Below are 21,357 nucleotides of genomic sequence, written 5' to 3' on the forward strand. Positions count from 1 at the left end.
CCTATTGGTACACACGTAGCTATGGTAAATATAATAAAAATATAAATAGAAATATTTATAAAGGAGAGAAGGATAATGCGACCATATCTATTCTCAGTCTACCATCCGAATAAATATCAGTCTGGTTCTACGTGAGTTTTGTTGCGCTTTGTCCTACACCATATCTTGTAGTTATTCGTTCAGACCTATATACAGTTAATAATACATATAACTGCCTTCCTTTAAAAACGATATACATTAGTTATTATATATCTTTCAGAAAGAACAGCATCTTGACGATCTACAAATAAATGTGGGGTTCTGCCCATAAATAGCTTGAGACCGGCCTAAAACAAAATAATAAAAATAATATGGACATAGGCCCCTCCAAAGGTACGCCTCAGAGCCCGGTCTGCTGCTTTATGCATCCAGTCGTTGCCGGCCGTCTTATGTAAGTCATCCCGCCATCTGGCCAGAGGGCGTCCCACGCTACGTTTGCCAAGACGCGCTCTCCACCTCAGAACACGCTTACTCCAGCAATTATCTGTTCTGCGACGTATGTGGCCAGTCCATTGCCACTTCGACCTACTAATTTTCAGAGCTATGTAGGTCGCCTTATCATGTATAATGAAACTTAATTATTTAACCTTAAACACATTTATATCTATAATACTTTTATTTCCCTCAGAAAAATATTAAATGATCTTAATCTGGCATATAACATTTACGAAAAGTATAGATATAAACTAAAACAAGACAAGCAAACAATATTGTTCAATACCCAGAAGTCATTACGACAAGGCTAGTATCCTGTTTGAGTGATCAAAACTATTTTTTTGTACATGAGCATGGCAAAGTGACCCCTACTGCGTGTTGGAACCGGACATACACAGGCTGATTCCCGAACGTGACACACTTCGCGGGCCACACAGGAAACGGTCGGTATATAATAATAATAAAGTAACCCCCAACATACATAAACCTAATCTAAATTTAACCATAAATAAATTACTTATTTATTGTGAATTGCCCAACACGAAAAGACGAAAAACACAAAACAAAACCTAAATTTATAAGTATAAAACTCAACAAAAAATGCACCATTATATATGATCATACAACCAGGTTATTAACTAAAACACTTATCGTGCAATCAGTCCAGTCGCGATGTAGATTGATATACGAAACACTCTAATAGTGTCCCGATGCAAATAATACAAACTTACCCACCAAACTACATTTTTATTGTATTTGCCTAAAATGTGCTTTTTCGCTTCGTATTTGAGGTAATTGTGTAATGTCACATAGGTGATTGATTTTTTAATCAAAATGTATTCAAATGCATATTTGTGTAACTGTTAGTGGTTATTAAAAAATATATGTATTTGTAATATACTTAAATTCTTTATAATTTGCTCGCCCGTACTAAAATTTTTCAGTGAGTGATCAATTTAGAATTTTGAGAGAACTTCTAGCAACCGTCAGGCTATGCAACACTTTCCGGTGGTGGTCATTATATTATTTGAACTGCATTGCGTTTACTGGCAGGTGGAATATTTTTAATGTCTGCGAATAAAAAATAGCAACATTCCCTTATTTTAGAATCACAGACAGACACTTGACTTTTATTTATTTTTATAGATAGCATTCGATTGGTTAGCTCAGTGTAGATGGTATCAAAACCTCTTCAATTACATAAGTGCTTTATGTACAGCAAGTTAACAACATAGTTCGGGAACGCAGACGGCCGTTTAATCGTCTCTACAAACTACCTCTAAATATAATTATCTTTTATTAGGATTTAACACTAACAAAAAAAGAAATGGTTAAGAAAATTGCAAGAAACGATCTATATGTACATAGTTGTTATAACATTCAAACAGTGCAGTAGTTTTTGTGACGACGTATGAAAGTGCATTAATTTGTTAAGCTATATTAAATTCTATCGCAAACGAATTATATAAAAATTTTAGGCATATTTTTCTGCCAGTGGCGATCCGACACCGATATAAACTGTCGTGTGCGTTCAGCGGTAGATGCCAGTGTCTATCTTTTGTAATGCAAGTGTAGTGCAGATGGAGAGAGCGGTGCCCTTGACCTAATAGCGGGTGGTGCGGCGGCCCTCGCAGCAGCCGCGGCGCCGGCGCTGCCGTCCGCAGTGCTTCGTCGCCGCTGCCGTAGCCCGCAGGCCGCTGAGCTGCCACACCTCCAGTCAGCTCACGTGCGTCGGTACTCGAGGAGGCACGTCGGTTCGCGAACTCATCACCCAGCTAACCTGTGATTTTACACATCAGTGATTTTGCCAAGTAAGTATTTTTTATCTGTTCTCTGTTTATATGTTGTAAAAATTTGTGATTCTGTATGCCATTGTAATGTTTTTTTAACATTGGAGACGAGTGTGATCTGTTTCAACTGTCCATTAGCAGACTGCTGCTTATCGGCAGTGGTGGCAGATCACTCTCGTCTCGACTTATATATTACTGAATGACAGTTATTAATTGTAAGAAATATTGATTTGTTTTTTATCTTTACAATTTTTGTGCGTGTGTCCTCCTCACTTTCCGAGTAAGAAGTCTGGCAATAACAACATGTCTCTCGCGCGGTTCTATTTACTATTCTGCAAGTAATGGTACCAAGTAGATTCGTCTTTACAAGTAGTGTGAGTACACAGAAGGGTTTATGTTGTTTATTATTTTTGATACATCTATACATATAATATTAGGGAGCTTGACTGGATGTCGGTCACAGTGAAAAACCACTCATGTCGGGTTGTCCCAGCGACCCGCGCCTTCGGTAAACAGTGTTTCACTTGCGGCTCTCGAGAGATGGAGCATTTCTCATCAGTCGATGATGTTATTTGTTTATATAGACATGGTAAAGGGATTCGACTGCACGATGGTAAGTGGAGTAGGGATTAAATAGAGTTTAGATTGAAAAGTAATGATTTTCCTCATCCGTCGACATAATTATGCATTTTTCATGTTACAATTAAGTTTTTAAACATGCTCGTTATAAGAGGCAAACGAGCATACGTTTAATAGAATTTATTTATCGTATTAAACAACATTATATTACTTATAAAGTGATCTCTGCGTACAACGAAATTTAGAAACTATATCTTCTACTTTGTAAGATCATTTATAATTTTGAAATTTAGTTCGTAACGTAACTGCGTAGATTTGACCGCATTTATAAAAAAATGTAAGATCTTCAATATTTTAGTTATTAAAAGTCTATAAAGTACTTAAATGAACTCACAGTAGACATTTTTATTTAATAAAATAATTTTCTACCAATCCACTTACTCACACGCGGAGACATTTTTCATGATCTTCATCTAGTAAGCAATCCAGTTACATATTCTGTCTCTCGTAAACCTTACCGTCGGATGCTAGTGCAACCGGACCAATCAGAATAAAGCTTGTTAAACATACTTACAGATGAGTTATTTTGATTTGCTTACTATACCATTAACGCGTTGTAAGCGGTTGACATAATTTACAGTACGGTCATGGGGCTCTATTCCGTCTTGGGGGGTAAATCCTCTGTTTATCCAAACCACCTACAAAAGGTGTCCTTCGATTAGAACGTCCGTAACTGCAATTTACCCCCGAAGATGGAATTCGCATATAATCGGTGTAATGAAACGGAAGGCTGTATTGATTTCTTTAGAAAATATTATCAGCTACCTCTAATCATAAAATTAGTAAATCATAGAATCATCAATAAATCACAAAATATTTTATTTTTCAAGTAATTTAATGAAGAATTTGGTGTACTGATAATTCCGTCCCTTATCTATTTATTCAATTTGTTGGTAGCTCATTACACGCCACGTTACTGAAATACGAATAATAATACGAATAATAGTATTATTTGACCTTAATAGTTACCCACTTACTAGAGATATTAGTAAGTAGGTACAAGGCTTGTGATTACAATTTTGGTATGTGTTTAGTGTTTCATATATTATGCTGGTAAAACAATTATAGGATGCCTTCGTTGGGTAGGTGGTAGGTACATGGTCGTCCACATTATTTTCTATGAAGAATAATGTTTACATTCCAAACAATGACAATATATAACATTTTGTCTTTAAATACTTTTGACTGCCTCGGTGGCGTAGTTGTATTGCATGTCCGGTACAATAGCGCTATGAGGTCCTGGGTTCGAATCCCGGGTCGGGCAAAGTGATATTTGGGTTTTTCTGCTCAGTATCAGCCCGGAGTCTGGAATTTGTGCCCGATATGGCGATAGGCTCGCCCCCTATCACATCATGGGACGGAACATACTTGGCGAAAAGTGGGTGCCCTAGTTGCGCCTCTGCATACCCCTTCGGGGATAAATGCGTGATGTTATGTATGTATTTATGTTGTCTTTAAATAAATTGTGGAATAGTAATTAAGAAATTGGATTTCTCATAACTAATATCAAAGAAAGTCCTGTAACATACATTGATTACGATTTTATTCGTAATCTCGTGGTGTTCACGCAGATTACAATATCAATTTACTTCCGTGGTATGTTACGTGCAATATTTGCGAAGGACTTACTGATCGACCGTTATTATATGTTTGCATGTTTTTAATTTTTGGCACCGCGCGTGCGCTCTAAATATGACCTTCTCAGATGAATAGCGTGACAGATAATTTATAAAAACATTGTTTTAAAAATAAGCTATTACTTTAACATTGAGTTGATTTGTAACGCACAAACACACATACATTCAATTACACTATGTAAATAGCGAGTATTTATATTTATTCCAAGTATAAAACGATATACTTGATATTAATCGAAACACTTTTATATTCAATTTAAAAAAAAGCGATTGTTTTTCCACTGCGCCTGCGGCGGCTGGTCGTACAAATTTACCCTAAAGAAATGGCCTAGAATTTGTGTAAATATTAGTTCAGTCGGCATGACAAGCATTTTATCTCCAACGACGATGTGCTGAATTAATAAAAGTAACAAAACGATTAAGTAGTCCTATTGTTACATAGAATAAAATTCATTCAAGGTCTGATGACAGTTTCTATAATTATCACCACGAACGTCAACGTTTATTCTAACTCAACTAGTATGTGAGGGGTGCGGTACCTACTGTCCCTCACAGTAAACTTTAATATCAGTTGAAATAATTAAATGTACATTTTTCATATTCAACATCCATGTTTGCAATCCATTGAACAGCGTCAGTCCGTATACATTATGACATAAACCTCGATGAGTTCTGTTATGACAAGACTGAAAATCACGTTTAGCCGGATTAATATTATAATAATATTAATAAATAAATTAATCAGTGTTTTAAATTTGTTGAATTAAATTAAATTGAAAAAAAAATAACGCCCATTAAAGCAATCACAAGATTATAGTCATAATTTATTTTAGTTACGACAATAAAGCTTAGAAAATAAACAAAACAACTTGTCATAATTACAAAGCGAAATAACAAGGCCATTGAACATTTATTTTTTTTAAATTTAATCTACCCATCTTAATAATTTTATTGAGATCGATTTCAATAAAACCAAATATAGAAAATAAAATTCACATAGTATGTAATTTCTTTCCTGGTTTATATAGTTGTCTTAATATAATGTTGTTCATTGTTTAGTTCATTAGTTAGTTTTAGTGCAGCCAGAATGAGTCGGCTTGATCGTAGTGTTACCTTTGCCTAAAAGGAAAACAGCGCGGATTTTCGGGTATGTTGTGTTCAGTGATATAAAAACTCTCGCGCCCTATCTACTCATACTTGTTAAAGTTCTGCTGCGCTCAAATAATCCTTCTAGTGGTAGTTAGTGGTAGTGATATTTACATAATTTTAAGTTGCGCTTCCGTTTCACATATTACTTTGTGTTGAAAACGTAAATTACTGTGTTAATTCAGATAGGAACAATCTTGTTTCAGTTATCAGTGTCAGAAAAAATGTAAGTAATTTTGAATAGTTAAGCCGTGCACTAGACTTCTTTACTAATGGGAGGAATTAGGGATATGGATTTAATGGACATTTAAAATTTTTGTAAATGTTTTTTTTTGTATTTATTTTTTCTATAAATGCGTTTGAAGTTTAATATAAAAATGAATTTATACTCTAATATAAAGCTGAGTTTGTTTGTTGAAACGCGGTAATCTCAGGAACTATTGATTTTTATTAAAAAGTCTTTTAGTGTTGGATAGTCTTTTTATTGAGGAAGGTTATAGACTTAGGATATAGACTATGTAACATTATGCTATAATCAATACGAAAAATATATAGCGGGACTTTTGTTCCGGGAAACCCTTTCACACGGCCAATGCCACGAGCAAAAGCTAATTATATCACATACTAAAATATATGACAATAGTTCGCACAAACTGCCCCAATCACAACCGAAACTACAGCATCGATTAAATATCGAATCATGATCTGATGATCAGTCGATGAGTTGACTCGCTCGTGTCCACACAGATCGCGCCGGAACCAAGCCGCAGCATGGCCGACGCGGAGCGAAAGGTGGGAGCGAGGGGCGAGCTGGCGTGCGGAGTGGACGCGGAGAGCGTGCTGCTGCAGCTGGGCCAGGCGGGCCGGTTCCACTTGAGGATGTACGCGATGGTCGCCTTCGCCGCGATCCAAGTGGGCTTGCTGCACACCACATACATCTTCCTCGCCGCAGACGTGCCCTACAGGTCAGTTCACTTATGTTTTGGGTGTAGGCAATATTGTCTGCAGCATGAATAGGTTCAATACTATTCTTCAAACTGTATGTTAAGACGTTGAACAAGTTTATCTTATAAAAGCGTTTAACTTATACTGAAAATTTAATTGGACCAAGTTTTTAATTTTTTTTAGTAAAATATTTCGATTTTATAATGGCAGCGGTTTTAATCAAGTATTTTATTCCGAAACATTCTGACGCAAATGCAGTCACATCTTAAATACAGATACGGTAAACGTTAATAAAATGACATTGTTATGTGGAAGTAATTTCAGAGTCAAGTATCTGGGAAAACATTCTTGTATCAATCTACTGGTAACAATTATGATAAATTCTGATATAAACGATGATCTTGTCAATTGCTATGATATGCCTCATCTTTCTCTTGCTTTGGCCTTATTTATTTGGGGTTGGTGGACAATTTCTCCGTCTTCACCACTGTCTTTGTCATCCATATCCACGTAAGTTCTTCATGTAGCTTAGATTTTCTTCAAGACGGTGGACTCTTAACGCTGTGAAGAATTTACACTTTTCCTGGTTACTTTCCTCTATAAATCACTATGCGGGCGGAGGTGAGGTATTTAAGGAAAACATTAATCATTGCGCAAGCGATTCCTATCGTTATTATCTTCTAAACTTTATATAGTTTTCCTATAAGAAGAATAACTGAGTTGTCTGAATTAAATACACTTCCGATAGGTCGATATGTGAGCCCCTTACAAACGTGGGATGCTAGGAGGTTTACACTATATAGTGGTTGATCGAGTTACACATACTCCTTCAGGTTTATGGATACCTGTTTGGGTTTTGTCACATTATTTAAGAGTAGGTGTTGTTCGTGGCTTCTACGGCGTGAAAAGCCTTCCTCGCTATAAAAGTTTAAAACTCTGTGGCGACCCATAACGCCACGAGCACGTCATCAGAGCAAACTATTTACAAAAATATATCATTTCCCACGGGAGGAAATTACCGGGATAAAGACCCAATGTCTTAATCCAGAACATTGTCTTCCCGTGTGCCAAATTTCATACAAAACCTTTAAGCTGACACTAAATGTATTAATAAACATCCAAACATTTCTACAAACTTTAGCATTTGTCATATTAGTAAGATAATAAAACTATGACTGCCACGTAGATATATGCAAATAAAACATATTATATAAATATTATACCTGTTATGTAATAGTAAGTAACATGTATGACGTATTGGTATATTATTACAATTCTCACTATCTGCTTTGTATTACAATGAAATTTACATATAAAAACCTCACAAAGCATTCAATTATACTTGTATTCAACGTGCAATAACACTGATGTTAAAATAATAAAATATTAGGTGAATGTGTTGTGGGGAAATACAAGCCAAATGAGCATAAAAACGTCTTCAAGTAGGAAATACCAGAACTGTTCAATAAAAACAATAATTTACGCTAATCTTTCATCATAAACCATATTCCCTCGAGGTTGGGAATGATCCTAAGACCACGTTCTTGGTGACAAAAGTTTTTAACTCCTTTATAGCTTCTCTGGCGGCTTTTGCGTGTTGTTTCTTATATTTACCGCATGGGTTGCTGTTAAACGACCACCGATTCCCTAACATAGCAGTTGAATATTATTGTACCGAAATACAGCGAGCGATGACGTCACGTGGCCTCCATTACCTGCGCTATGCATCGGTCACAATGGGTTAATTTGTCCATCGGCTGATCGGATGATCGGCCATATTGAACTGTCACGTCCGGATATGCGCATTAACATCATGTAAGTTTTAGACGTCATACCCGTGTGCACGGGTGACAGGCTTGCGGAAAGAGGTCTCTGACTTATACAACATTTACAGAAACTACTTTTTTCACTTGGAATGACGAGACGAGCTTGCCATTCGCCTAATGTTAAACTATATTATCGCCCATAAACAGTAGAAACAGTAGAAACACTACCCAACACATTGAATTACAATGTATTGTTTGGTATTCCACTGCGCTTGACATCCTTAGGCATGAGATGTTAAGTTTTATTATATCCAGTAGTTACATTGACTACAATGTTCTCAAGTGCTGGAAAATGGATAATAGGCGGGTTATCTTTGGGCTTACGAACTTTATACAACAGAGTGTATTGTGTGTCTAGTTGCTGGCAGCGTTTGCGTGGAGCTTAAGTGAAATAGCTGACACGTTTAAAATACGCCCGCTCTTCTTATGCGACGGCAATCCTTAATATCTCTATACTGTAAAGTCATGGTTGTGATTGCCCACCATCATCTGACCCACTTGCTCAGTTGGCTGCTAAAAAGGCACAGAGTTGTGGTTAGTTAAACAACTTGTTACGCGGTTTCAATAGCAATATTATTTATTTACAGTGCCGCTGCACCGTGACAGCGAAAGCGATATATAAAAGACTTGTTATTTTCCTCAAAGATTTAAAATAAATGGTTATTGTACACAATAGATTACATACTAGCTTTTGTTGGCTTCGCCCATGTGAAAGAGTTTTTCCAGGATAAATAGTAACCCATGTACTTTCAGGGACTTAAACTGTCGTATTAAAGTTAATCGAAATACGTTCGGTAGTTTTTGAGTTTATCGCGTTCACCCAAACAGATGCGGTGAGAGACTTTATTTTATAATATTTAATGGTTTGGCAAATACGCGGGTAAATCTCAAGCTAAAAATAGGTATAATTTTGGATCAACAATATAACAAATAGACGGTCGCGTCGGATAAACTATAAATTATTTGATTTTCACCTTTTTGTCGAAGAATTTGAAATTCGTCAACCCGAATTTCAAATTGTCAGTCTGGGCGCTGGAATTTTTATCCGATATGGCGGTAGGCTCGCACTCTCTCACATCATGAGACGGAAAACATATAGCTAAAAGTGGTTGTCCTGGTTGCACCTCTGTCTATAAAGACATGATGACGTGTGATTTGTTCAATTCTTGACTAATCAATAAAACACCAACTATTTTAATTGGTTCGGACTGTACCCGAACCAAATCCTAAAGAGTTCACCGGGACTAGTTATTAGAATTATATCAACGACTCGACTACTGAAAATGCAAACTAAAAAGCATGCGTAGTAGTCCAGTCGAAAACATAGTACCTACATAAATACATTATACACGTACTGAAAAGTAAATAATATTAACATTATAGCACTATTTATTATTAAGTGTAGACCTTAGATTTAAAGCGAGTATTGCAAATTATCACATTAAAATATTATAGATAGAGAAGGTACTTACTAGTTGCACCTCTGGTTACCTACGGGTGTGTAAAAAACCTAAGCGACATATTAAACAGATATTAGATCTGGGATCACTCATTGAACAATCGCTTCATTCCCGGCGTCACAGAGTGTGTCGAAAGGTGGCAAACTGTATTCGAATGGAGACTACAAGTCAGCTAGCTTTGTAATGTAGGATGCCCTCCAGATAGATTGAATGAAGATTTGCGAAAGGTCGTTAGCACAAGCTGGTGATTGGGTAAAGTTGGGGGCTGCTAGAGGCTGATAATAATGATGATAAGACTGCGTCTAAAGTCTCTGTGTGATGAGTTTAATGTAGTGTCATGCAATACGTACCTACTTTGTAAATTGAGGATCTGGGCGGTTTTGACACTCAGTAGATAGTCATGGCACTGACCATTAGGCGAACGACTTGCACTTTTCGTTCTTTAGTTGTATAAAAAGGCAAATAAATGATTACCGCGTCTCATTGTATGGGGTGTTGAAACGCTTGATTTGAAGTCTTTGTGTTATGTTTTGTACGGCGCCCAATCTAATGTTTCGCAAATTGTTATTGCTTATATCTTATGAAACTGTTAGTTAGTTATAGAGGAAAAGATTCTTGTACGAATGTTATTATTGAAGTGTTATATAGATACCGATATTTAAATTTACTCTTAGGGCTGTTCATATAGCCAAATATCTGGTATATTGATGTATGGATCTTGAGTCAACTGAAATAACAAAATAAAAAAACGAAGTTTGTTTAATAGGTTTTATTTGTATTTGTTCGCTGTGCGGCGAAGTATCATGACTCATCATTGTATTATTTATCACCAAAATATAAAACTACATACAGACATAGATACTTGGTAATTATTTATTATTTCGACTTGGCCTTAGTTGACAAGATAGATAGTCCCAAACCTTTATTAGTCGTGAGTGCCAGCTACATGAAATTTGCATAATAATGTTTTGCGATGACACAAGTTGCAGTACCTTTTTTTGTTTGGAGAATGGCGTTTCACAAAGCGCCTGATTGACTTCGGAGCAAATGTCATGAGACGCGCGCCGGCTGCTCGCAGGCGAGTGCCACAGGCGCTGGTGTTATCTTTCCGCTTAGATACCTGCTTGCTACTAAAATTATAAATGTGGAAGTTCATTTGTTAAAATTAAACGCAAAAGAATTGCTGAATGGATTTGAATGAAATTTGGCACACAGAAAATCTTAGCTTGACATAGTATGCAACGGGGTAACATTTTGACATAAGTAGAAATAATAATAACATACAAATACTGAAAGTCTACTGTACGCTGCTCGGGGACAAAAATTTCAGTCTCCTTGCGGCCTTCCTAAAGTACATACACTAATCATAAAATATTAGCAATAATATGTTTATTGATAAAAACGGTGAAAGGTGAAAAGGATTGTTGGATTTGTTCCGGGCACAGTTTTCAATCCTAATTAACACTCTTTTTCATTTCTTGCTTTTGTGACCTACATCAAGTAATAGCATAATATTTATGACGTATAGATATTTAATCAATAAATAAGTTTGAATAGGTAATTTGTTATTCAACATTTATAACTATAAAACGTTTTTATGACTTTTGAATTAATTGTTTTAGAAAATTTCTTTATATAACACACATATAAAAATGTATGTTTGTATTCGTATTTGAATCCGATTATGAATTTCGACAGCACTATCATAGTAATAGATAGGTCAGCATATTATTTTTGGTATTATTAATTTGATCTTTCGGTAAAAGAATATTATTTAACATTTATGACGCAAAATAAATTTTTTTACTTAAAACTGTAGGTTCATCTTGAGATAAATTAATAATTCTTGCACAATGCGTTTAAATATTCATTTTCTCCCCACGAGTTGATGTCTTTCGAATACAAATTCAAATCATCTAAAACTGATCATGAATTATCTTATACTTAATCTTTTTTTTTTGCGCGGTATTTTGATCTGGTTGTAAAATTTTTAATATTGAGTGATAATTTGTCGAGTTAATATAAGGTCAATAGAGTTTATACACGCTGGTTAGACTGGTCGGTGTTTAAAATGAATGGCTCAGTATTAAGTAACTAACTTGTGACAATAAAAAAAATGAGAAACATCCATTTATCTGTTGAAAAAAACGAAAACATAGTTTAGATGTAGAGAAGAAGGCCTAATTGCTCAATGACATTTAAAAAAGCGTCGTAAGGACGCAGTTGATGTGCTCTGGGCCGATGTAGCGGCTGGTGCGCAGGAGTTGTCAGTGGCACCGCGACGTCGCCGCCGCCGCTACGCATGCGCAACACATTACTTACGCGACAATTATAATTCGATTAAATACGCCGCGCATATAAATTGAAATCAGTATTATTTGGAGAATATTTGATATATTTAGCGATGAGTGCGGAAGTGTACAGCGCGAGTAGCGGCGTGGATCCGGAGCGGCTGATGCACGAGCTGGGCCAGTTCCGAAGGTTTCACTTGATAAACTATGTCCTGCTGGCGCTGCCGGTGTTCATTGCCGCCTTCTATGCTGTCAACTACGTGTTCCTCGCCGCAGACGTGCCGTACAGGTACCTACCACTCGCTTTCCACTATTCATCGGACGTTGCAAAATGTTAAGAAACGCCTCTACTAGCTAAACTACTGTCTGTATCTTCGAATCCGTCAACACAATCGCGATGTATAGACTTAGGAAATTTATTTCTGACGGGTAGGATTAAGTACTTTTTCATTAAAACAAAAATATGCGACTTGATCATTAAAAGATAAAAAAAAAACTTAAGTTAAAATACCTTGGCATTTCATAAATAATTATGAACTAAAATACCAAGCAGCAGCGGACTCGTGCGGTGATCTGTGAGGGTTCGGTGAGGTGTTCAATTTCTGAGTAGAATACAATTTTGTTATTCGAATGAAAAAATACACGTTAGTTGAATGTTGTTGGAATTAAATTTTAAGTTCGAAAAATAAACTTGCCCTCCATAATAAAACACAAAATAATAATATTGAATTAGAAGAGCTCCAATACCATACCTTATACGTACACATGAGCTACCTATTATTAAATGAAAGAAATTTAAATGAATAAATGAAATAGACAACAGTGTGTACTATATATAATTATTACTGTGTTATTGTATAAACGCCGTCGTGTGATCCCCTAAATGTACCGGAAGCTTATATTTTAAAGTTTATCATAATATTTGTTTGTGTGTAGGCGCGGAAATTTTTATTATTATTCTTGATATTTTCGTAGATTTTTCGGATTTCCCCCTTAGTCAAGTGGCAGCAAATAATATGTTATTACTAAACAGTTGCTGGGTTCGATTCCGGCTCTGACAACATTGTATGGTTTTATTTAATGCAGTTTGCCGTAGTTTATACAGGAAGTTGGAATACGGCAGGCGGCTCGAAATAACTCAGTCACCACAGGCATAAAATAATTGTTTTCAACAATCCAAAGCAGGAAGTTGAGATCCCTGCATCTGATGAAAATACCAATGTTTTGCGGGCAATCAGTGATCAACAGTCATTGGTGATTTTTTCTCAGCATAGAAAAGTTTTTTCTCGGGCTGCGCTTACTATTGTGGTTAGTGCATCCAGGTATGGTATCGCGATTACCACACCCGGTAAAACAAAAGTGACACGCAATTATAAATGTATTAGTCTGTATACGTAATGAATCGGGAAATCTTTAGGCTAGGGCTGGGGGGGGGGGGTTATATTTAGTAGTCGACGCCATGTGGCTGATGCTGATGATGATACTAATCCTCAAAGGTGTAATTTCTCTCAGTGGTCCACAATATTACCAGCCAGGCTCATTCAAAAGGCGAGCTTCTCATCTATTTATGGTCGCTATTAAAAATATCCGGTATCCTTACTAGCTGTATCAATTATATTCTGCGTAGCGCTGTTTACCACGCGGTTCTTTAGATGTGGTGAGATCGCGGTAGATATAGATTACAGGGAATATCCACGTGGAATTATAGGTACGTATTTCATTAACAATTGGTTCTTATTTACTTAGGTTTTAGAAATATGATCACTAATGCCATAATTCCGTTCTTCGCACAAATCGCTAATTCGTTCTGTCGAACTTACCTACAACGAACTGTTTTACGTTAGCGTTTGCTTGCGACTTTACCATAAATATCATTTAAATTTCGAACAATCAAAGAAATTATATCAACATAACATAACAGTATAGTCGATATAAGACGGAGATATGGCAAACGGAGAGGGTTTGCAGACTTTCCGAAAATCTCTAGCCGTAGCAAATATAATATGAGGGCAGTTCTGAATGACAGTTGTAGATGTGCTATTTGTCTGTAGACAAAACTGCCGACGTCTCTACAATTACGAAGCTTCAATCATTTCCTCAACGTCATTGTGTCACAATTTATATTGTTACAAATATCCACGTCGCGACGATTTTCTGGTGTTTTAACATATTATTTCTCAGCGGTTGACATCGCGCATAATGAACCGAATGCCGTGTAATGTCATTTGAAACATATTACAGTTAAGAGCTGATATGGTAATTGCTTGTTTTTTTTATGAATGACCTAGAATAACCACTAATATCTGCCGATAGCTTTGGGACTCAATTGTGGGAGACCAACGCTTTATTTATATCTGTGACTGAATTAACAGCATAACTTGTGGCCTGTTATGATGGACCAGCGTGATTACCATGGATAACTCAACATCTATTAACTTAGCATGAGGAGTCAGTAGTTTTGAGAGCTATATTACTTCTCACAGATATAAGTTAGTACGTTTACGATCAACTACATGTTTCTTTCAGCTTTTATAAAATATTTCATGACCAGCTCGCCTCTATGAGACTCTAAGTGCTAACTATCAGGCGAGTAATTTACACGATTCAACATTTAGTTAAACAGACATTGAAGTCCATGCCTTGAACTTGGTCGGTAGTGAGTGTTGCAACGACAGCCTCGCGCGGACATTCCTCACGCGCAGCGCCACGCCGCGCTCGCCGCGCCAATAATCATATGCGAACTTCTAACTGTTTGCCAATCGTCTTAACATTTTGTTCAAATATCGCGTGCTTGAGTTGCTACACCGATAGAATTTAAGTACACAGACCTCGGTATTACCCGATACATTTACTTAATTCTATGCTGAGCAGTTTTAAGACTGCAGTTTGATTTTAGTAAATTATATAGGTGATACTCAAATATGTTAGTAATTGTTGTAGGATAAACCTCGTAGTTAAGAATTGTTAACACGAGATAGGTAATATCGTTCAGCCACGATCGGCTGGACAGAGCGGCGCGGGTTGTAGGAAAAATAATTCTATGGAACGTATGAAAGGTGTCATACCTTCCGTATAATTGCTTATCTGCCATAATTTTTGGCAATAGGGGACCGGCCTATGCTTGATTTGTATATTATTCTATATGTAATGGTTAATAATACCAAAAAGAAGCACTCCTGCGAAAACTGCATAACTATTGGTTAAAAAATGAGCGAGTAATTCATATTTAAAATATTGTAACGTGCCGAAGTGGGCGCGATGTGGGGATATCGCTTCATCTCTTTTTTTCGCACGCGTCGTAATTCCCGATGACGTCACATGTGGGTATTTCGTCTCTTTTCTGTTTCTTGTTAATTACCCCTTCCACCGAAATTCAAAGACTTATAACTTGTTGATTTTTTACCGGATTTTAATAATTCCTTCTGTGTTATAATTTATATTATGTAAATATTTGATAATAGTAAAGAACAAAAATGAGTCCGGTACCCTATTGCAATTTGACTGCCCGATAGGAAGGCAAAATGTCTGTATTTAGTAGATATCATCGCATTGTCTATGTCTGTAGCCAAGTAAACATGCAAGTATGGTTGAAGAACATTCAACCCAGTATATAAGTATCGCTGCTCGTCCGTGTAACGTCCCAAAATGGAGAAAGGGTTCATGCTGCTCATGGAAATTTATAGTGATTACCATTAGAATATTTTAAATTTTATTATAAATATTTGGGCGACAAACTTTAGTCCCTGTGGAATTGTCCGTGACCCTCGGTATCATTGCTCGTAATATAATGATAAGCTTTAATAATATTTATACTAGAGTTAAATCTTCCGCTCCTTACGAGGTTAAAGGAAACTCAGGGTTTCCTCAACACTAGATAAGGTTCCTTATTGTTGAGGATGGACGAGCGGGTAAATATTAGAAACTTATTATGCAGGAAAATCTTGTCTCAGGAAGTGAATACGTGGCTTTGTTTTTATTTGCCTTCTTTTTATTTTAATCATCATAACTTTACAAATAACAGATAATTCGATCTTAATTTGATGGTATTCGAAAATAAAATTATTGTTTAATTTAAGTTGTAGTAATTTGTTTATTAAAGTTTGTATTTTGTTAATTACCACTTATTTTTGTATGCTTATGCTCCTAAAAAATTGTTATGTCGTACGATTTTCCCTTCATTTTATTTTGACGGGGCATGCGGAAGTGATATCATTGTAATTACTTTACGCTACGACTTTTTTGTATTTTTCAGCTTTTTTTATTGGTTCAGTTAGTTTTAAACAATTTTTTGTTTATAACATAATATATTTTATCCGTGCCGGAGATAAAACACGTGGATAGCCATTTTGCAGCCTCGTCACAACAACGTACACTGCGCTGCACCCTAGGGACTATTTATTTATTTTATTAGGCTCGCCAATTAATGTAACTGTTTTTTGTGAGTACATGGATGATGGACAAACTTATTTATTTATTATTTAACAAACATTTAAAGGGCAGTTAAGAATAGCAATGGGATTTGAGGACTTAACGGATCGTCGGCAATAATAATTTGTCACAGTTTCCAAAGACTCTAGTGATGAGTTTTTTACAACTCATAAATAAACAAAGTAGGAAACTCGCCAATGTCACGAGCAAAAAACTTCTTAACGATCTATTCAATTGCTGTTGTTTTTATGGTCTTCGTAGTTCCGATGATGATGTACTGTGATTCGCAACATTTGCATAAATTGAAAATAATCATTTAATTAAAGAATGCATAACATCACGCATTTTATCCCCGAAGGGGTATGCAGAGGCGCAACTAGGGCACCCACTTTTCGCCAAGTGTGTTCCGTTCCATGATGTGATAGGGAGCGAGCCTATCGCCATATCGGGCACAAATTCCAGACTCCGGGCTGATACTGAGCAGAAAAACCCAAATATCACTTTGCCCGACCCGGGATTCGAACCCAGGACCTCAGAGCGCTATTGTACCGGACATGCAATACAACTACGCCACCGAGGCAGTCACTTAAAGAATGTATCATAAATATTTTCGTACTTAAATTTGATATATTATATATAAATACTTATTTTCTATAGTTGTAGAAATGTTGTTATAAAAACTGTTATCAGCAGTTGCAAAATAAATACATCACAAACAAGACAAAATAATATGTGAGTCAGTTTAGAACATAACATAATTTACGGTTTAGACCTGTGTTTATCCAAGATTTCGTTTATTACAACTAACTTAATATTATGTTCCGCTCCAGTGAATAGTTGATTCAAATTTTTATCCTTAAAGCTTGTGAGTTAATGTGCAAAATATAAAATTATCATAATATTCAATTCAAAATGCGCATAATATCGTAATGTAAATCAGTAAATTAATATTTTGGCCCTGATTTATATTTGGCATTTTAAAATTATTTGAAAATTATTTCAGCGCTTGTATTTAGCACCGTGAATTTAACAATGTTTTTTCAATGATGACTTCATTTTGATAGAGACTGTCTTGGTGGCGTAGTTGTACTGCATCCGCGGTACGACAGCGCTCTGAGGTCATGGGTTCGAATCCCGGGTTGGGCAAAGTGATATTTTTTGGGTTTTTCTGCTCAGTATCAGCCCGGAGTCTGGAATTTTTGCCCAATATGGCGATAGGCTTTGCACCCTATCACATCATGGGACGGAACACACTTGGCGAAAAGTGGGTGCCCTGGTTGCGCATCTGCATACCCCTTCGAGGATAAATGTGTGATTTTGTGTGTGTGTTCAATCAATGAGTTGGTTTCACGACTACATCATGAAATGAGCAGGAAACTGCAGCAATAATTTAGCTTTTTCAATAAATCAAACATATTATATATTCAAAACTTCCATTGTTAAAACATTGTGCGGCACTGCAGAGCGCTTCTTCTGCTGAGATATTCGATGTTATGCACTAAAATGTATAGTGCCTTTACTGATTTTAATATCCTCTACATGGTAACATAACCTGCATAAAAATTGTATAAACAGCAGTGGCGAACGGTCCATATAACTCGATTGCTGCCGACTTCCCTTTAGTACCTAACTTAAGTAAAATCTAATTATCATTGCATCGATTTGCAAACTGCATTTATGCATTATTAGTGATAAATAGACAAATCGGTGATACTGTCCAGGCAGATAGGCGTGCTACACTTAGCCTATATTAATATGATTGTCATTCGCTGCCACAACAGATCATTCTTCTTTGTGATGATACTTTAATGACCGCTATAAAATTACTATAAGTCATTTGTTTTTTTATCTCACGGTAAACAAATGATGCATTGTTTTAGTCTAAGTAATACCGCTTTACAATTAATACACGTCTTGCGGGGCGGGAGGGACCGCATATAAATACTTGATTTTATACCATCTACTCTACGTACACTGTATTATGGAAAATGGTATTCAAAGGGTAGTCGATGTAACTGTAATAAAATAGTATATAATTCTGGCAAACTTGAATGGAAATCTTCCTTTTTTTATTTGAATTAAACTGTTGCAAATTGTACCAAACATTTTTTTAACTAATACTTTGAATGACGAAACGAGCCGTTCGCCGTTCGCTTGATGGTAAGCTATAAAACCGTCCATGAACAGCAGAAAAACCGTCCAACACATCAGATTCAGTGGTTGCTGTCGTGCGAGTAATTAACAGTCAAGGCTTAAAAGACTTTTACCGTAATAAAGATCGGCAATCGTTATTTGCCTATACGATATTTTTTAGAGATAATCTACAACTTTAAACATTGAACATTCAGTCATAACGATTGTTATGAATATAATTTTCACCCGTGATAAAGCACGTAAAACTATGTACTTATATTTTGTTTTTTAAACTATTTTCCTTTCAATTCGATTTCAAAATATCTATGTATATCGAAAATGGTAGGATTATTCATCATATTCAGTATTCAGAACTCAGCTCAACAGTACAGGTATCTAGGTATTTCAATTAGAAACCTGGATAGAATTTTATTCCTATAACACTGAGTGGTTATTTGCACCATCTATCACCTGTCAATCACGTTCATAAACTTTGGCGGACCCAAACTTGTTACCTCAACGGCTTGAGCTAAACTGAGACTTTTCTCATACTTAAAACTTGTTATTGGACCAGTTTTGTATACGATACGTAGGTAATGGCTACCACTCTTGCAGGATGCAGTAATAGTTATTCTTTTCCAATAGTATTTGCTTATCCGAACATCGATTATAGAGAAAATTGCCTAAAGAGTAGCCGATCATTCCATGTCATTAATAAAAAGTCCCAAAATGTTAACCTTAACGATGTTATTCTCGAGGTATACTCCAGTACTGCATCTTATCTACTGTACCGACTTATGTTTGTGGTTGGAGCATTGCTCCCGGTCCGAGAATATCGATATCTATTCATACGTCAAGCTTATCATGCAGACGAGGTTAGGGTCTTTGTCATGCATTCCTTAATAAATTGTCATCGGTATTGAAAGGCTCCGATATTGATTTGTGTCTCTCAGTTATACTTGTATTCCTACCGACGTAGTTCTCGCGTTGATAGTACGTCTTATTAAACAATATTACAAAACAATTGCGTACGCGAATCCCAGTTTCTTGCGTAGTAACATGTCTCCCGTACACAAGTTCCTTTCAAGAACAAAAAAATGTTTTATTTCGCTGCGACGTTTTTTTTTGGTTCGAATTCGAAGGAAGTAATCTATCCTACATTATGAGATTTAACAGCTTGTACGTATCATTGAACGACCGTTATATCTCGAGCGTATATCATTACTACGGCCCCAGTAAGATGAATGTTCGAAGCTTGCTTAGTATCGTCCCACGGCAATGACTAACAACTGTGAGAGCTAGTGCCTTAGGCCGGCAGATCAACTACCATTGTGTAAGATGTTGCGATATCTAACACAAACAATGTAAACGCATGATCATTGTCACGGCAAACAATATCCGTGTACGTTACGGCTAGGGCTTGTTTCACAATGTTTACGTATTATTCGCCAGTTAGCGTATTATAATGTAATATCGATTGTGACTTCATTGGTTTTTGACTTTTGTATTTGGTCGAGAATATTATAATTAATAAGCACCGTTTAGATGAAAAGTCGTAAAACAAGTGTATAGTATTCGTACGTTGAGTGTTTTCTGGACACAAGAATTCTGTAGGAAACAGGACGTACTCACGCATACGAGAGACCTAGTTAAATTACATAACGTAAAACTGTTCGGAGGCAATGCACTGGCGGTACTCGGGAGGTGGGCGGAGGATGCGCTTGTTCCGTCTGGAGGATGTGCCCTCTTAGTGCGGGCGACGACGCAGTCCCACTGTCACTCACTCAAGGGTATTCAACATTTTCATCTGTGATTAAGTTGATCAGTGACTTGTGAATTATTCAAATTATTGGACGTGAGAAAGAAAATGAGAAAAAAGTGTTTACTTAAAACTGAACGTATTTTGAGTCTAGAGTGGCTAGTACACTGAAAAAAAAACTTTTATTGTAATGACGAGGTTTTAACGGTAATGTGTTAAATCAAAAAAGCTTTGTAATTTACTCCTGAGTCATGGAATGACGAGTGCAGCTCAAAACAGAATTTTGTAATTTAAACTGAGAGCGGTGTTGTTTCGATTAATTCGTAGAGTCGCGGGTAAACAGGAGGTAATAACGCAGCGAGTGTGCGGCGTCTTGTGATGTTCGTAGGAAGTGTCCTGGCGTGGCCGCTCGTAGCGGACGCTGTCCATTCCGCTGTAATTGTAATTCGGCCGGTATCCGCCGCCCGCCGCTTCAACCAGCCCCGACGCACCGCAACAGTTCTCACGGCACCTTTTATACTAGAAGTCTACTAGTGCTTATTAATGTATTAAGCATTTACTGGAAATGTTTTAACTACCTCCATTTCTTAGGTTGTTGGTAAACGACACCTTCTTCAGTTAGGGCCAACAATCGGTCAATCAATGGTAAATCACCAACATCCCACGAATATAGTCGATGCTATCACTTAGGACGTTTTTAGATTATTTACAACACTTTTTTATAATTAATTTCCAGCTGCAATATTGTGACTTATAAGTGATATTCTGTGAATAATATCTTATGTGAAGCACATTAGAACAGTACAATCCGCTCTTTTTTTTTAAAATA

At 36.5% G+C, this 21,357-nt stretch overlaps 1 protein-coding gene across 3 annotated transcripts in view; it reads left to right on the forward strand.

The window, feature by feature from the left end:
* The first annotated feature begins 2,134 nt into the window (after positions 1-2,134).
* Positions 2,135-21,357, forward strand: part of LOC115440677 (organic cation transporter protein) — a 36,612-nt gene continuing 17,389 nt past the window's right edge. Inside the window, exons 1-2 of one of the 3 annotated variants that reach the window (XM_030165090.2) lie at positions 2,135-2,285; positions 6,434-6,651. In XM_030165090.2, coding sequence (XP_030020950.2) covers positions 6,458-6,651 — 194 coding nt within the window. In that variant the 5' untranslated portion in view covers positions 2,135-2,285; positions 6,434-6,457. Of the gene's footprint in view, positions 2,286-6,419; positions 6,652-12,159; positions 12,498-21,357 lie in introns of those variants that run through there. The other 2 variants (XM_037440379.1, XM_030165098.2) reach the window with 2 other exon arrangements.

The sequence above is a fragment of the Manduca sexta genome, chromosome 19 (genome assembly GCF_014839805.1).
Source record: "Manduca sexta isolate Smith_Timp_Sample1 chromosome 19, JHU_Msex_v1.0, whole genome shotgun sequence".
In the NCBI taxonomy this organism is placed as follows: Eukaryota; Metazoa; Arthropoda; class Insecta; order Lepidoptera; family Sphingidae; genus Manduca; species Manduca sexta.